This window comes from Macrobrachium nipponense, chromosome 35 (assembly GCF_015104395.2).
Source record: "Macrobrachium nipponense isolate FS-2020 chromosome 35, ASM1510439v2, whole genome shotgun sequence".
NCBI lineage: Eukaryota > Metazoa > Arthropoda > Malacostraca > Decapoda > Palaemonidae > Macrobrachium > Macrobrachium nipponense.
In genome coordinates, this window is record NC_061096.1 from 36,217,356 (window position 1) to 36,236,128 (window position 18,773).

An 18,773-nucleotide genomic window follows, 5' to 3' on the forward strand; every position below is an offset into this window, starting at 1 on the left:
CCTTTGTACCATTGCTTGATGATGTGGTAATCATAAATCCTTCATCATTTCTTCCCAAGTCCTAATCCATCTGTTTGAACATCTTCCAATCTTTTTCTAGCCATTCCTTTGGTAGCCCATTAAAAGAACACGGGGGAAATGAAACATTCCTCTCGTACCTTTCCATTCCAAAATGGATCTGCTTTTCCGAGGGCGTCTATAACAAATGTCTACTTTTCTTTCCTACTACCCTTATCTAATTTACCAATATTCAGCCACATCATGAAATTCATAAACATAAACAACCTCCCTACTAGAGCAAACGTTTCTGTATTTTTACAATCTGCAATCAAGTCAAAGTTCGTCTCCTGTCGTATATCTTGGTCTCGTTTGTTAGATTTCAAGATAATAAAGCAGTTACAAAGTTCAGTATTGATTTTTTGTATATCATTGCTCTCGACGTAAATCCTTTTATGCGGCCCTATTAATCTCTTTAAAATCTGAAAAATTTTGAAAAAAGACAAATTCTTCTGCTCACTAATCTGCTCTCCTTTACCTACTTTTTATCTTTGATTCTTGCTAAGTGAAAGTAGAATATTGGATTGTAACAAAAGATGGAACTAAGTTATCCTCAAGGCAGTTAAAAGAGGAGCTTTGACTGAATGCATTATCCGAGCAACAGTTTTATCACTCGCGGTAATTTTCTGATGACGTTAGATGTCGCCTTCATTTGCAATTTTGAAATATTTTCTCATGTGGAGGTACACGTGGAACTAATGCCTACCACAGAGGAGAGACACGAATATGTTCACAAGTTCTGCTAAGCTTTGGGTACAATTCGGTTTAGTAATACGTGAGATTCTACACCACAGATAATGCCATACAGAAATACGAAAACCAAAGTGTAGGAATGAAAGTCAGAGGAACTTTCATCGTCATGCGTAGCTTGTATTACACCTTCATGTTACACAGTATCAAAAATATTCCACCGGTAGCAGTTACTTGTGTCATTAATAACCTCCGTGCCATTTTCCCTTGATGAATCTTTCTGCTATTTTAGAAAAGGCTGCGCACGTGTTCCCATTTGCATTTGATTAATGCTTTAACTTTACGAATGAATTGCAGTCTTTTCACTTGAAGAAAAAATGAAAGTAATTAACGTGACTGCAAAGATTCTGATCAATTTTGATAGGTATTACTCTCATAAGAAAACTTTCTCTCTCTCTCTCTCTCTCTCTCTCTCTCTCTCTCTCTCTCTCTCTCTCTCTCTCTCTCTCTCTCTCTCTCTCTCTCTCTCTCTCTCTATGATAAATTTTGATAAGTATTACACTCATAAGAAAACTCTCTCTCTCTCTCTCTCTCTCTCTCTCTCTCTCTCTCTCTCTCTCTCTCTATGATAAATTTTGATAATTATTACACGATTACACTCAATAAGAAACTCTCTCTCTCTCTCTCTCTCTCTCTCTCTCTCTCTCTCTCTCTCATATGCATATGTGTGAGCGTGTGTATGTATAGTATGTATATGCATTTAACAGTCGAATGTACCTCCAGGTCACCTTCAAGAGGCCCGATGACGGCTTCTCGAGAGATCCCTGGGCATCCGACACGGGGGGCGGCCACCATTACAGAGGAGAAGAAGAGGAGCAGGACTACGACTACCCGGAGGGCGACCTCTACCCATACGACGACTGGTCAAAAATGACAATGCAGGACTCCCCAACGGCAGGAGCCACCAGGTACCAAAGCGGAGCGGTCAGCAGAGGTAGGAACCCTCGTGGTTCCGATACCCCGACTTCTTCGGAGGGCATCATTCGCGTGGCATTCAAGCAGATGGCAGTCAAAGCCAAGTACCAAGTCAGGGGCAACGCCGAAGGGTATTTCACCTTCAGGGAGTCTGGCGATCTCACCCTCACTTCCCCGACAGTATTCCTGACGACGAGGCTGAACGTGACTCTTCCCGGCTTTGGATACCATCCACATCAGACGGCCATCCCAAGGTCAGTCCATTTGCCCGTTCACTCAGTTTGTTCCGTTTCTCATCAAGCAAACACTGCAATTCGAGCAAGCTGGAGTCAAGATGTCTTCAGTAAACAGTATAAAATCAACACGAAATAGAATACCCGGACATGCAAAGTTGAATAAATAAATAAATGAACAACAATTATACGTATATTTTGAATGGTACTCCAGGTGGGATCTCAAGTCAATAACCGCTATGCAATTATTCTTTTCATAACGATACCATAATCTAGGGACCCTTCAATACCGAATAACCGTTGAAACTTCTATATCAGCGTCCATATGTCTACTTAACATTTTGTATTAGACTTCTGCTTGTTCCCTATTCTTTGATTATTCAGCCTTGTCAAAATTCTTAAACTACCTACCTGTTACTCTTGTGTTTCCTATGTAAATGATTCATTCCCCGTAGGGGTTAGTGCCGTCATTGCACCACACGTGGTGCACTGTAGACATTACTTAAGGGGTCTGTGCAGCGTCCCTTCGACCCCTAAATGCAGCCTTTTTCATTCCTTTTACTGCACCTCCGTTCATATTCTTTCTTCCGTCTGACTTTCCACCCTCTCTAAGTTGTTTCATAGAGCAGCTGCGAAGTTTTCCTCCTGTTAACACCTTTCAAACCTTCTTGGTGTCAGTTTCAATTTCCGTTTCAACTCTGAATGAGCTCATAGGTCCCAGCGCTAGACCTTTGGCCTAAATTCTATGTTCTATTCTAAGTTATTCATTCGAAGGTAATAAGTAAGCTGTGATATTTATACTCGTGTTGCAGACCCTCTGTTATAATTGATACACCGCGCAGTGATTACATCCACTATGTTGATTGAAAGAGACGGGGGGAGGAAGGGGGGTTGGGGAGAATATCCGGAAGCGAGTGTAATTCGAAGGATGGAGGAATTCTGAGCCTTGTATATTCCGAAGGTAATATCACTCCATCTCTTCGCCGGCTTTCTGAGCGCATCATTCAAGCTGTGTAACAGATTGGGTTGTCACTCAAGTGTTATTTGGGCTTGAGGAATAGACAGAGGCAGGTTGGAGAGAGGGAGGGAGTGAGGAGGGAGGGAGGGAGTCTCAGAGAGAAACAGGCAGGAAGATAGAGAAGGGAGATTCATTGTTTACAAAGGGAGTCTGTTTGTATATATAACTGTCTATTGCGTGTTTGTGTTTATTTTTAAAGAAATGAAAACGTTAGATTAAGCTGATATTGTACATTTTGTATGGAAATGATTACTCGTTATATGAAATGATAAACATGATTTCTGGTTTATTCTTATCAAAGTTTCCAGTGGTAATATCGTAACGTAAAGAATCTTGCGAATTTTGGTAATATTCTCGTTCAATTATAATATAATAATTATGCCTTCATTAGACTCCAGCGTTGAATTATTCAAGTTTACAAGAGAGCTACCATTTCATTAAAATTGCTTTTATCGTAATGCGAACATCACTAGATCTCGTAAGATTATTATCACTCAGATGCCTTTGTAGAATTTCTTTTGTTTTTCTTCGGAGTCGAGATACATTCTTAGAAACTGCTCACAAACTCCTGACCAGAATGAGATGATAAAGAGCGCGATTTGTGTTAGTAACTGCACCTATAAAAATGCTTTATGGTTCTGAAAGGTCGCTGTTATGAAGGCATTTACCCAGAACGCGGCATTTGCATAACCGGGCGTGAAATAGGCAAAGTTTGAATCGTATGAAAATGCATGACTGGTTGCCGGAATGAGTCCAGCAAACTGGAAGAGCGTAAATCAAAAGAAGCTGTTTTTTCTCCTTTTTTTTGTAATATGTAAATCAGAGAAAATATCCGTCAATATCCCGAGGTGAAACGACCCGCCCCCGCCCCCGATCCCCGCCCCCGCCCCCGCCCCCGCCGCATGGCAATTCTACGAGGAACCGCAGCAGCCTTCGAGTGGTCCTCACTTAATCCCTTAAGAGGAGGCCCGGAATCGGCGTGCGGCCTCCCGATACGATATTTCCATTAAATTTCCATTTCCGTTTTGAATTGTATTAGATGCGCGGAAGGAGGAAGAATTATATTTGAATACAGATGAAATTATTTTGCATATTCCTGTTCATTTTCATACCCCCGCCGGCGGAGGCTAGATTGAAATCCGTTGTGTGGGGGGGGGGGGGGAGTGGTATTTTGAAGTCGGTTTTTGCCTAGCATTTTTGAGGACTCCCTGATAATGGCAATAGGTCTCTCTCTCTCTCTCTCTCTCTCTCTCTCTCTCTCTCTCTCTCTCTCTCTCTCTCTCTCTCTCTCTCTCTTTAATCCTAGCAACTCCGTCCCTGAATAAGGAATGGCAATTGGACTTTTCTTTCGTCTTTTTCTCTTATTTCCTTCTTTTACATAACAGATAAATAGATGGAATATAGATGAATGATTAAAACACAAGGTGAATTGTTTTAGGTTTAGTAATGCATTGCCTCTGCGCTTGAACTTTTGAGGTTCTAATTGAACCACAAGGGCATTGTTTTGATCTCTGACTTCCTAGGGCACTAACCACGCCTGAGGGATTAAGTTGAAGGACACAATATTTGATGATGATAAATCACTAATAAAATAACCTACAGCTTCATATTTCTCATGAGGGATTTCCATGACAATTGGTATTGCTGCGACTCCAGCAAATATGATTTGAGTGGTCAGCTGCGCGTTTCTTACCTCGAGACCCTTTTACATTCTGCTTGAATCGAGGTCTAAATGCCATTGCTCCCCTTCTTTATCATAATAAATATATGCAAAGGATTTTCCAAAGGACGTTGGTTTCAGCCTCCCACCGCAGACCCCCACACTACAGCAATAGCTGATCATGGTACAGGCCTAGTGATTTTTTCATTGCCTTTGGGGAGGCGTGAACTCGCGATATCTGAGCGGGATGTCACGACACTAGCAACCATACCAGTGAACCATTTCTTTATTTTTATTTTCTTGTCAAAAAGCTGATGAAACCATTTACTGCAACCATAGAATAAATATTCTTACGGTCACCAAATTTACGCTGCTTTCCCCATTTTAATTCGTTCACACCCTTTAATCCCCTAAAAACAGGGAGAAGGAAAACGTAAACATTATTAGTTAAAGTTTTAGGTCATATGTTACCCCACAGCCGCAGATGAATAATGCCATGTGAAGGACAAATTTCCAACGTTTGTCGTGAATTTGTAACTTTCTGGTCTAATTAACGTACCAGAGTGAGTTTCGTTTTTACATTCAGGTTCTCAGTTGTGAGAAAACCAGTGGGAATAAGGTAAACATCATATAATGAATATTTAATATATGTTTCAACATCAGCCACAAACCATTACGAAATATTTAAGTGTGAGTTTTGGAAGCAAATTGTAATTTTGCAGTCATATTCGAGATTAGCTGCCCACAATACTGCATCACGTAATATATATAAAAGCACACTTGTATGAGATACATTCTTTTCTTATTATTATTATTATTATTATTATTATTATTATTATTATTATTATTATTATTATTATTATTATTATTATTATTATTATTATTATTATTAGTTGTTGAAATCGGAGCATATACATTCGTAATTTAGAAAAGAATACGGATTCTTTCACAGAGTAAAATACCCATTTGTGAAGAAAGGAAAATGGCGAAAGTAACCAAGTAAAACTGATACACTAAACATACATACATACATACATACATAATACATATATATATTATATATATATATATATATATATATATATATATATGTGTGTGTGTGTGTGTGTGTGTGTGTGTGTGTGTATAACAAATGCCTTAAATAGTAAGTAACCCAGTAATATTTATCCTAGCAGCAATCGAAGAAAAAGAAAGATATATACTCTGGGACTCCCGCCCTGAGGCTAAATGGAAGAAAAGTTGTATAGTAAAAACGGAAGTTTCAAACTACAGTTTTTGAAAGCCGGAGGGAAGATTGGCTTGCCTACGTATCCTCTCTTTTTCTGTATCTTCCATAATTTAAAAAAGTATATACGTATACGTTAGGCAACAGTAAATTTAAAATGGTTTCTCTCGAATTGCGAATATATAGTTTTGTTGTTGTTAGAGTGATGTCTTAAGTAAATAATATGTATTATATATAAATTATAATATATATATATATATTATATATATATATGTGTGTGTGTGATGTGGTGTGTGTGTTGTGTTGTGTGTGTGTGTTGTTACATATATATTATATATATATATATATATATATATTATAATATATATATATATGTGTGTGTGTGTGTGTGTGTGTGGTGTGTGTGTGTGTGTGTTGTGTGTGGTGTGTGTGTGTGTGTGTGTATAGTATGTGGGTGTATGTACATTTTCAAGGCAAGTAAATGTGAAATTCGTCAAAATGACTTCAAAATTATTAGAAAAAATTACTTTCCATTCTTACTCCACTATACTAGGTTTACAGGTAACCTTTTTCGATAAAGACTACCAACCAGCAAAAATACGTAGCTAGGGAGAATATTCTCAATAAACCTTGGAGCAGAAAGTACATCTCTGACATTTTATTTCAGGTTCGAAGATTAGGGTTTCCTTAAATAATTTGTAGTGTGGAATAGTTTTTATTACATGCAAAATATACTAAATAATAATGTCATTCAAGAGCAAAGCCTATAACTGGGCGGCTCAAATTAGAATTATGTAAGATCGTCTCGATACTTTTTACTTGTCTGCCTGTCCAAAAGAATTTCATATTATTCATCATTGCAATAAGCATTCTGAGATTTGAACCTTAATGCTTTCCGTAAATTAATTTTTGGATAACCATTTCATGGTGTCATTTAATTTTGCCGGATGAATTTTAATGACTACAACTAAGCGGGTGTCACTGAATAGGAAAAACTTCAAAAGCATAAAATCTGATTCATCGATCAAGTAAAACCTTGATGGCGCAGCCCGTTGCTTCCTTAAGCCAGGATATTCTGGTTGAGCTTCGGTAGCAGAGCGTCTTTGCCACCTGGATTTCAGGGGGTCGAAGTCATACATGGTATGCTCGCCCAAATTAGGCCTTATTTTTATTTTCTTTTGTAACCTTTATTCCCTTAGGGAGTTTGGGTCTTCAGGACTTTAAATTGATCTAATTATCATTCTTCTACAAATTTCAACTTCAGGAATTGGGCCTTTTCATGTCCTGAATATTTCACATAACCCATCAGACACAGACAGGTGGAAAAATAGAGGAACAGCAAGTCGGCTTTAAATATGTATTGCAAATAAAATAATCATGCCGAGGGAATGAAGGGGAACGTGCAACGAAAGGCAAGGGCAACTCTCACGAATGAAAGATGCAATTTCCCTGGGATTTACAGGATTTGGAAGGGGAAGGAAGGTCTTGGAATAACGCTCCTTCGTCAGATATTTTGTGTCAGCTACGCGCTTCTAGATAGAGCATCCAATATAAATGTTCAAAAGATAAGGTAACCTTGCATAATGTATAACTTGCTTATTACAGTCGACTACGAATGCTCGTGTTTTTTATTTTATTTTATTTTCTAGCCTTCTGCTGAAATGAGCAAAATCCCCTGTTGACAAAATGCCACGTTTATCTAACAACAAGAATATCTGCCAAAAGTCGCTTGACGAACAGCACCATGGAAAAACATCATATGACAACCTAGATTGATCAAGGAGAGAGCTTAGATAGTAAAAAGAAGAAAAATATGCATGAATTTTGTAACGAGAATGTTTCATAGATGTGTAATGTGTGTGTGTGTGTGTGTCAAGAAAAGGATGTAGAAATTTTAACGTAATTAACTGCCACCAAGTTATTCTACACAAACATAGATCTGTCTTCACACCAAGTAAGTTACATTAAAGTTAAAATATGTACTTTTAAGCACAGTCACTGACAAATAAATTCGATAAAAGACGAACCCCCCAACGGCGGTCGTAGCAAGAAGCTCTGGGAAACCAAATAACTTCTTTGTGAAATCTGGCAGCGGATGAGGTTCAAAGGGCTTGAACGTATCTGTACGGCGAAGTTATAGTAGTCAGAAGACGATGTAAATATAAAGCTTTGGTGATGAAAGTTGTTTTTAGAAAGATATTAAATTTTCGATCAGAATGTCATGAGAAAGTGTAGAAAAATGTTGAGCGAATAAAAGTAATTTTAGAAGCGAAGATAAATATCTAATTTAGTTTAAGAGGTTAAGCGAAATTATCAAATGTCAATCATTAGATCAATAAATTAAACTTGTGTTAATACCAACAGTGACACTGTTATGCTTAGGTACTGCTTATTCATTTCTCATACGCATTAAGAATGTCTGAGAATAAAAGCTGGAGCAAGTATATTATGCAAATGAGCTTGAAACTAATATCGTTACTGAAATAGCTAATGAACTTTGTTATTCATTCATTCCGTATTTCCAATGCACATCACCCATGCCGCACATCAACCACCCTCCCCCCCTACAAAAAAAAATCCTGTCCATGAAACCTCTTTCAGTCCAGTAATTCTGTTATCGTGATCATTTATTACATGTAAATTATTAACTTTCAGTCAAAATTATTCAGTACTGGTACAATGAGATTGCTGTATTATTCTGCTTGTTGCAGATTACTGTCATAATACCTTTGCGGCTCCGTATTCTTCCAGGTCAGGTCACGGTGTACTGAAAACGTTCTAACTAGTTCCCCTTCAGAAGTCAGATTGCCCTTTCGGCTTCCATTGATGAAAGTTCTTATCCAGCTTAATAGTATATCTTATCCAGCTTAGTATAAAGTTCTTATCCAGCTTAGTATCCTTACAGTATCAGCATTGTCCCCGGTCATCTGAGATTATTTATACTATACTTCTCGCTATATAAAGACATTTTTCACGTTGTTTTGCTGACATTTCACATTGTAAAAGTAACACACCAGTAGGTATGAATATGGACAAATTGTTATGAGAGTAGCGTAGTAATAAGAATCAAGGAACATCATAGTGGGTATGGTGTATTTAATATATTGACTATAGTTCCACTTGTATTTATTCCTTTGCCAGAGTTATTCAGATAAATATCAAAATTCAAATATTAATATAAAAAAAATTCTTTTTAATGATGTGTTCTTATGTATCAACAGACATGGCCGAGTGAAGGTACTTTGGGCCCGCAGCAATGTCAGCATAGGCAGCACGTCATTACTCTTGCAGCCAGGAGCCTATCCTCCAGAGTTTGTGAGACAACAAGTACAGTCTAAGGTGAGTTAAAGCAGAATCTGCTGCATTTTTAGATTCATGCATAGGCCTTCTGATGCAGTGTTTTCCTCTCCTCACATTTAAGATGGGATCGTAAATCACTACCTATATTTTGTAGAACTTCTTTTCATAGTTAGTAATGTAAACTTGAGGAAAATTCCATTATTATATTTTTTTTGCGATGAGAACCATTTTTTACTAAAGGTAGTTTGCACTGTAAGGTAATGGAAACCTACAGAGAAGTGTTTCTCCACAACTGGATATTTGGTCCCCTTTTCTCTGTGGCTCGTAAATATGAGAGAATAACAAAATTACTGCAAAATGATTACAGAGGTAAAGCAGCCAGCCTTATAAGAGTTCAGAATGTTAACTCAGTGGTTTGCTAAACTAATTATTAATAAGAATAATAACAATAGCAAAGCCAAAACTGGTAAGGTAGCTCAGTGAAGAATTGAATTGTTTATTCGACGGTGCTAACTAAACTAGTTGTTGCTTATCGTTGAAAGTTCACATTTGGTCTTTTCACAAAGTTAAAATTCGTATCAATGAACAATGTTTAGCTAAACCTGTATAACAGAAGGATGTTATTTAATCAAGGATGATGTCAGATACAGTCTTTATCAACTGTTGACCTTTTATTTCATGCTCTTCTGTTACCTGCCTCCGCGCACACACAGCTGGAAGAACTGACAAGTGACTTGAGCCACGGCCACGGGGCAGTCCGCCTTCTTTTGAGACGCTGGGGAAGGCTGGTCAAAAGGCTCATCCACCGAACAGCACAAAGCCTCACAAAGTGAAAAATCTCTCTCTCCAACTTTTCAACTTTAGCCTTAAGTCACCCTGCAACTTCAGTGTTTTCGTAACAGAGGGATACATGTACTGTTTATCATTTGACATTGGAGCAAGAAAATCAAAAGATATGATTTGAAGTAAGTTTAGAGTTTTTCATGTAGAGTAGGTTTTGTTAGAAAATGCAATTGGGAATTGACGAGGAAATCATAATATGAAACGAGAATGATTTTTTAAAACTTTTGCCAAGAAAATCAAAAGATGTCTGAATTGGAACTACAGGTGCCATAGAAAGGTTGCTGCAAGAGACTCTTTAAACTGCACATATCACTGTATATACTTCCTTGCATGGATCTATGTGATAAACAAATCTTATTGAAAATGTGGATAATGTAATGTCACACTCATACGAACTTAGCTGTTTATAAATGATAGCCAGAAATCTAGTTAGTAATCATACCTGTTAACAAAGTAAAAGTTTAGAATTTTTACATGGTAAAAATTTTGTAGGTGACCTTGTCTTGCTTTATAAAGTATCTGAATGTAGCTGATAGATACAAAAGTATAAATTATTTTTTTTCTCTTGGCTTTCTGTGTTTGGAAGGTAATAAATAAAATAATTTTTTCAAAGTGCTGAAAATTGAGGCAATGCAAAAATGGACAGCTGCAAGTTATGACTGGTTTTGCAGGAATGACTCAAGAATAACTGAAACATCAGGGAAGATTAGATGTTTGTCTTTTTAAGCTTTTACTAAACTGAGCACATTATGTTCATTGTGGTGAAACCAAGATATATATTATTATTTTTAGGGTTCATAAGCCAGATTTACTATATACTTAAAAGTTACCAAGTAATTTATGTAAAACTATGTATAACGGTAACTCTGTAAAAGAACATTTAAAACTGCAGTATAAGACATAAATGTCCATAACAAATTATTTTCCATGTAGTGAGAGATAACCCTTAATTATTATAATCTTGGCGGATATCAAAATTTGATATAGAAATTTTATTTTTGTATAAAAAATGTGCCCATTTCACATTTCCACTTGAACCAAGGCCAAGGATAACAGCAGAATTCAGTTGCTTCAACAACCTCAGCCTCTGCTGATTAATTACAGTTGTATTTGATTTATATCATCATATTGAGTGTTACACTTGCTGAAAGAAAGTACAAAATCTTCTGACAGTTACAAAGGTAAGATCATGTTGGTATAGAGACTACGGTACATACAGTATATTTAGTTCGTAACTTGTATAATATTCTACAGTATATTCTAGCTGTCATATCAGATGTGGAAATGAGGTCTCAGTATTGAAATGAATTCTTCAATAAGCAACTCTGTTTTGTTGCATATTATTCTCTTTGCATGTGTACAGTACAGATGGTAAACTACCTACCATCCGTATTTCTGACATTTTAGGGTACCAGCATATCCTTCGTCTGGCAGATTATACAAATCTTGATCAAATTGTGAAAATTTATTTCATTGCTGAAAAGCAATGTTAACTGTAACTGGCATATTTAGGAATGAAATTGAATTTGTCATTTAACTGAGTTTGAAATTAAGCACAGTGGCAACTTACTAGAACATAAATTATTCCTACGGCAACTTACTAGAACATAAATTATTCCTTCAGTTTTAGCATAATATCTAATTGTTAATTTTAAGCCCTCGCTGCTGTTCTTTTGAAAGGGAAATTATCTAGTTTTTCCATTTACAGAAGTTCAATTATTTTTCTACTTTTTAGATGCAAGTCTACTAACGTGGATAGATGGATGATGGGGTTATTAATACAGTAATCAAATACTGTAATACCAAATGATTCAGATGACCAAATTCTGAGTTTTTTTTTTATTTTGGCTTCCCCTTTCATTTTTATTAATGTAAGACATTTAAGACAAGATATTTTGAGTTCTCACATGTTTTGCAGGTATCCAAATGTTTCTTATAAAATGCATACGATTTTGTAATCTGTTCTTTTGTTGCTCAAGGAAAAACTGGACTAGTACATAATCAACTGTCAAAATTTAAGTTACCAGTGACAGTTAGCGACAGACTCTTGCAGATGGAAGTTGACCTCATATTTGGTTCCGCATCTGCAATGAGATGCTATAGGGTTTATCCTTTACCTTAAAGAGGAGAAACTGTATGGCATAGCATTGAGTTGTACTGTAATTAAATGCAGAGTATAGGCTTTATGGTATAATCTTTATGGTGTACTGAGTACTGTCATAAACAACTGTTCCCCTTCACAGTTAAATAATAATGTTCCATTATTATATAGTTGTGATGCATCATATATGTAGTCATATAATTATTAATACTGTTCAACAAAGTATTCAAGAATTCTATAATTGTACATGAATTTAAAAAACGTTCAATATAGTCTTATTCAACAAATAATCTGTCCAGATAGAGTGAATATTTTATTCATCAAGTACTTTTTACTTCGTTTCCATAATGGTTGTTCTAAGTAAGGCTACATGTTTTTATTATGTCTATACTACATACGTACTATGAGTTTTTTTGTGAAGGTGAAATGTATGTTTAAGTTTTGGATATCATGAAGGCTTACAGTAAGTACTGAGTGGGTCAGAACAGCCTTCGACCAGGTATGCAGGATGTTGGGTTCATTCCTAAAAAAGAGAAAGGTGAACCAGAGAAAAGGGAACAAGACATAGGCAGCTTTCAAGTTCATGTTTGGCAGAGTCCAAAGGTTCATAGGTCACCTCACCAAGACTGTCTAAAGAGGTTTGATTGATTAATGATTGTTTGGTCTAACAAACTGGAACTAGAACCATTAGGGTATTCAGTACCAAATTTTTAAAGAGGTGAAACATTTCAGCCCAAAGCTCTCATGAGAAATTTTAACCTTTGAACCTTTGAGAATGATGAGGTTCAATATTCAAGGAATGACTGTGCTTTTGAATTCAGTCATGAATATCTTGGAAGAACTGCTGTTAGGATCTCTTAAAACTTTCTTCCATCAAAATAAAGGTAATAGGCATTTTATAGAACACAGCAGTCCTACATAGTTACCACTGTGGTCCAACAATTATGACACCTCCTCCAGAGATTCCAACTCCAAACTCATACATGGATACATAAGAGCAGCCACTGTGTTGACTACAACTTCTCCAGGCACAGAATATTAAATCATGAGATAGTATAACCAGACCACTGTAATAACATTTTCAGCTCTCACCAATTATGGATTCTTTAAAATTTATTTCCCAAGACTGATTTCAACAAGGTTTCTCCAACAGATTTCCATTCCATACCTGCCAGCCATTGTTGATTGAAACCAGGGCAGTCATGCAAAACATTTTACAGTTAATGCCGCACTGGATCATGAGTTGTGCTCATTAACTTAAGTGTTAAATAGGTGTAACTCAGTTTGTACTGATCATTGTTGCAACCCCATATTGGGTTAATCTGTTTGTACATAATCCTTAGATGATTGGACTTGAACCAACCAGTCATGAGTTTTATGTTCTCACCTAGCTGTCAGCTCCTTCAGCTCTATCTTGCTTCAATGTTCACCTTTAAGGAACTGATCATTTGAGTAAGCTCTGATTCTTAAAATGTGACTTGGGTGTATTGTTAAATTACTGATAATAATAATAATAATCGACCTACATACATGAGTAGCTTGTATTCTCACATGAACATATCAGAATTTGTATGAACAGTTCTTATGTTTCAAAGATGCATATATTACTTTCAAAGAGTTCCTTTTTTGTGCCCCATAAAGTAGCTGCAAAGGTTTACTTTACATGTCTTGTAGAGGCAAGATAAGTGAAGCATAGGGTACATGCAGGAGGAGGTATCTTCTATAACAAAAGCCAGCCTCAACAGTTTGCTTGCTGGCAGCCGTTACCAAGACAGTTATAAATCATAAATCACAACCTCGAGAAAGCAGTACATCAAATAGTTTGTATCTGTGAAAAAAGCTTTATGTCTTTGTAGTTCAAAATCCCTATAAATTATTATTTTTTTTTTTGCATATTAAAACAGCACTAAGTTTTGTATATGTAATAATTGTGTAGTTTCTCCTTTTTCATATTTTCATGTTGTATATTATCAGTGTGATGTTCTAAACATCTAAAATGACTGTCTGTATCCCTCAATGTAAATAATGCATATCAGTAGGATACAGGAGTGATAGTTTTAGAATAGTGCAGTGTGTAAACCAGCTCAAGAAATAAAATATTACTGTTGTGGTTATGTTTATACCATTCCTACGCAACTATAGTAAATGTGTACACTGATTGAAATTACCTGTGTACTATGAAAATTTTGATGCAAGTCACTTAGATTTGTTTAAACAAAATCTGTCGTCAAGTAACTCATCCTAAGCTTTCATTTATCATTCCTCCCTTTATAAATTTTTTACAACAAAAATTTATTTTCAATACAAAGCCATGAGTTGTGAGATCCCTTTACCCTCACATGATTCTCTGTATCATCTCTCATATTGTTGGGCCACTCTGTAGCATTCTCAGCTCTTGTAGTCTCTCTTCCAAATTGCCTTAATAATGATTTAAAATTTTTTTCAGTCTTTGTTCATATTTTCACAATTACTTCAATGTCAGTTATGTCAAAGTTGTCTCTTATCCATCCTGGTTTTCTTTTGCAAATTCAGTGAATTTTACCTTTCTCATTTGTATGCTCAAAGAAAACTAACATTCATCTTTCTCTCTTTACTGAACTTTTTAATTAGTAGTATTTGTGTACATACTACAATCAAGTTAAGTATATCTTAGTTTAACCAGACCTCTGAGCTGATTAGCAGCTCTCCTATGGTTGGCCTGAAGAATTAGATATTTTTATATGGCTATGAACCAATTGGTTACTTTGCAACGGGACCTACTGCTTATTGTGGGATCTGAGCCACATTATATCGAGAACTTAATTTCTAATCACCAGGAATTAATTCCTCTGATTCGATGTTGGGGCACAAACCCTCGCTACCAAATCAGTAGGCGAGCAAGCAACACTCTTATCCAACAAGGAACTACTACATTCAAGTAGTCATAAGTGATTATATTTTATATTTAAGCTGTGAAGTTATTTCCTTTTGAATTTCACCTTGTTTATTAATGGAAAATTCTTTTTTTAAGTGAATTTCAGATTAGATTGAGTTTTTTTAAGATGTGAATGGTTGTGTATTTGGATTTTGTTCGGTGCAGGTTATGGTTTGTTTATGTTGAAACTAGTTACTACCTCAGTATATTATTATATTGTATTAATTTACACCTTTGTTCACAGCCTAGAACTGCGTAGCTGTGTGCTTTCAAGTGTAACAGTGAAAGGTTGCATGTTGTAGAAGACATCACAAAGGCAAGGATTTTGGTTCAGTCATTAAGTACTAGTGTGTCAATTCTTCATATTGGACTATCTTTATATCTGTGAAGAGATGTCCATTTAAAGACCTCTATGACCTGCTCTCTCATTGTGATCTTCATGAAGTTTGGACCTCTAATCTTTTAAAATTACTGTAATCCTTTTCTGTTTAGGCCCAAGTATTTTCAGCAGAAATCTAGGTCAATGTTTCCACATAAAAAAAAAAAATCTTACTTCGTACCATCCAGAAAGTCAAAATGCACTCTGACAAAATTCATAAGCAATTCACTCCCTCGACACCATTTTTCCCAAGCAGAGGAGCATGAACAATGCAGAGTACATGTAGTACCAGGTTTGAGAAAGCAGATGATGATGTGGTCCTTCCCCAGCTATTGCCATATCCTTCAGCGGGGACTTGTTTTCATGAGACTCAAAAATCTTAGCAGGATGTTGCAGCTGAACCATAGTTTGTGGAGGTTCTTTTGCAGGGTTAACAAATTCCATTTCTAGAGATAAGACAGCTGGATAGCTATCTGCTTTTCTCTCAGTTGCATGGCATTAACCTATTACATCCGGCAACTATTAAAACTATTGTAACTATTCTGGCCAGCCCTATGAAAATTGAGTATTTTGACAAAGTGGTTTGGTTATACCTACAACTAAAAAATAATAATAATAATGTATCTACTGAAAGCTTAAAGGCTGCTTAATCCTGAAGTATAGTATCAGGAAAATGGAATCAAGTACTTAACATAAATAAGTTTTGTTTAAATAATTTACTACTTTCAGCAGATTACTAATTCATACCAAGCACTACAAATGGGTAGCACTCTAATACGAGTATATCTGCTACTTCTTGCAAGGAAGGAACACTTCCTGCCACGAGATCACAGATTTCCAACTAAGTTTTCACAATTAAATTACTTTCAATTTTTTATAATGCAAACTACGTATTTATATTCAACAGCAATTAGTTTCAAGAGGATGTGAAGTATAACCATAAATTTTCATTCCATAAAGAGGATATGCAGTAACTATAAATATTAATTCCATAAACTAGACACAAGGAATGTTAATGAGAACAAAACCCATGTATAGTGACTCATTTATTTGAAAATGTACTAATGGCACCTTGCTGACCCTTCATATAAACAAGTTCTAGAAAACTGGACAGGTTTATGTGATTTTTTCAAATTTGCATCATTCTGAACTGCAGAAAACCATCGTGAAATATTCAAATACTGTTCCTGCAAAAGAAGAAAAGGTAACCATTAGAATGCATAATTAGTCATACGTATTTCATAATCAAACTGAATTTTATATACTTCGCACCTTTAAAAGTATGATGTGGCAGCAGTAAATTTCCTCCACAATCTGATAAAAATCACATTTTTAAAATCTAAAATTAATTTTCAATAAAAAAATTTTAACTTTTACACAAACTATTGTAATCGTGAGGTGCACTGATTCCTACCAGCATCATCCTTGGAGAAGGGGAAAAAAAACCCCTGTGGGTTCAGGTAGGTAAGCGACTAAGTTGCCAATGGTCAACTGCAGTTAACTAAATTATTCTTTGTGCAGTCTAATTCAGCTGCAACATTGTTGTGGGGTTTGAACTGACAGATTTTTTAAGAATTTGCTTCATCATAAACAATTACTTTTACAGAGCCCGTAAGAGAAAAGGATATGAGATAATTGAGTAGCTGACAAGATTACATAAAAGTAGCTCAAGGCTCCAAGAGAAAACTAAGTCAAGATCTGGATTTGAACCCTGTATAAAAAGTGAGGCAATGATGAAAAAGCTTTCCATAACATACATAGTAATCAATTACAAGGAGTCACAGCAAAAGAAATTAGAGACCTGCATAACAGGCAGCCAAACTGTGATGTCACAAAATAGGAATTAACCTAAAGAAGCAGAACAGATTCCTAAAAGGAAAATGGTCCCAAGAGGAGCAAAGGCCTGGTTGGCAGCTCCTCACAGAAAAAATAAGATTTACATTATGGGTGTTCCCAAAAATCATCCACCCTCCACACTCCCCCGCAGAGACTCGGGTCGGTCGTCAGCGACAACCTGAGCACCCACCCAGTGGGGGCCCCGAGCGGAGGAGGGAGAAAGGCAGGTTGGGAGGGGTGACGATCACGTGACCCAGCGGCTCCCCGCGGTTACTGGACCGCGAGGAAGGCGCAGGAGAGACCAACGTGGTAGGCTAGCCGACATGATCACCCAAAGAAAAACATACACAAATAAATAATAAATACTTAAAAGTAATGTAAAATCATGCACTAACACGGGGGTGGGGGGGGGGAATAGAAAGGGAGGGAAATGAACATTAAATTATTAAAACACCTAACAACCAGGTAGGACCACCCGATAAGGATGGCCCTAACCAGGACAAAACCAGAATGGCCTAATGCCGTAACGATATAACTAAACCGAAGGGCAGAGGTAGGCATGATAACGAAAAAGAACAAAATAAAATCATAATGAAAAGCAGTAAAACTATAACGGTGGGTACCCGATGAGGCATGAAACAAAGACGCGTGCTCGAAATGAAACCCCCGTGGTAAAACACGAAAATAATAAACATATACACGATCGACAAAAACTGCCATCCAAGAAAGGCAAATAAAGGGTACTGATATACTACTCGGTTCACGAAGTATGGAAGACCACGCAAAACCGAAACGACAAAAAAGGGGAACGCATAATGGCGGCGCCCAGCCTCTTCAGCGAAGGCAACACCAGACAAAACCCTAAATAAAAGAGCCACAAAGGTCAAAATCACTCTCTAAATAGTGTCAAACAAAAAACCAGTACTTAACTTGGATGGGGAAGCAGATTGACGATCCATAGCCAAAAAGGCAGAGAAAAATAAGAGTGCAAAAATTACGTGCAGCTCTCGGAATGGCTATCAAAGGAATGTCGGCCCTGACGCTACCTTCGCGGTAACAGGGAGTGAGCCGTAGCACGGCTCCCCTTTTCTGAAGGGTTTTGATGTGGAAAAGGCTAATTGGAGAGGCTGCTGTGGTAGTGTTTTTCACTCACCCCAGATTCATACCGACACCCTTTAAGAAAAGGTGAGCGAGTCAGAATATTCTGGCATGTCCAATTTAGCAGTTCTCTGGTATTTTAGCAATATTTTACCTTAGAAATAGAGCTAAAGGAACGTATTTCACCGGGCGACACAGCTTCCTCGCCCAGAAATAGATTTTTCCTACGTCAAAATCCCTTTTTATATCACCCAAGGTAACTTTGCACTGAGCATAATCCCACCTGCTCTAAAAAGAGAGTATTTTAAAGTTTGTAAGACAAGAGATGGGGCTAACAGGGCATATAAAATACCTGGCTTGAAATGGAATTCCTAAAGGATCTTACAGTGTTCCCATATGATCCTTCCTATAGAAGAATGTGTACTGAAACAGGAATGGATCTCA

General features: G+C 36.7%; 2 protein-coding genes across 12 annotated transcripts in view; one reads left to right on the top strand and one right to left on the bottom strand.

Moving 5' to 3' along the window:
- Positions 1 to 15,846, top strand: part of LOC135208623 (uncharacterized) — a 292,063-nt gene extending 276,217 nt beyond the window's left edge. For 10 of the 11 annotated variants that reach the window (XM_064241001.1, XM_064241002.1, XM_064240997.1 and 7 more), the window contains 3 exons: positions 1,531 to 1,976; positions 9,080 to 9,197; positions 9,872 to 14,211. In XM_064241001.1, the coding sequence (XP_064097071.1) occupies positions 1,531 to 1,976; positions 9,080 to 9,197; positions 9,872 to 9,991 (684 nt within the window). In that variant the 3' untranslated portion in view covers positions 9,992 to 14,211. Of the gene's footprint in view, positions 1 to 1,530; positions 1,977 to 9,079; positions 9,198 to 9,871; positions 14,212 to 15,260 lie in introns of those variants that run through there. The other variant, XR_010313193.1, reaches the window with a different exon arrangement.
- A 580-nt stretch (positions 15,847 to 16,426) lies between these two features.
- Positions 16,427 to 18,773, bottom strand: part of LOC135208626 (eukaryotic translation elongation factor 1 epsilon-1-like) — a 35,845-nt gene continuing 33,498 nt past the window's right edge. Inside the window, exon 4 of the mRNA XM_064241009.1 lies at positions 16,427 to 16,582. Within this exon, the coding sequence (XP_064097079.1) occupies positions 16,457 to 16,582 (126 nt within the window). The 3' untranslated portion in view covers positions 16,427 to 16,456. The remainder of the gene's footprint in view (positions 16,583 to 18,773) is intronic.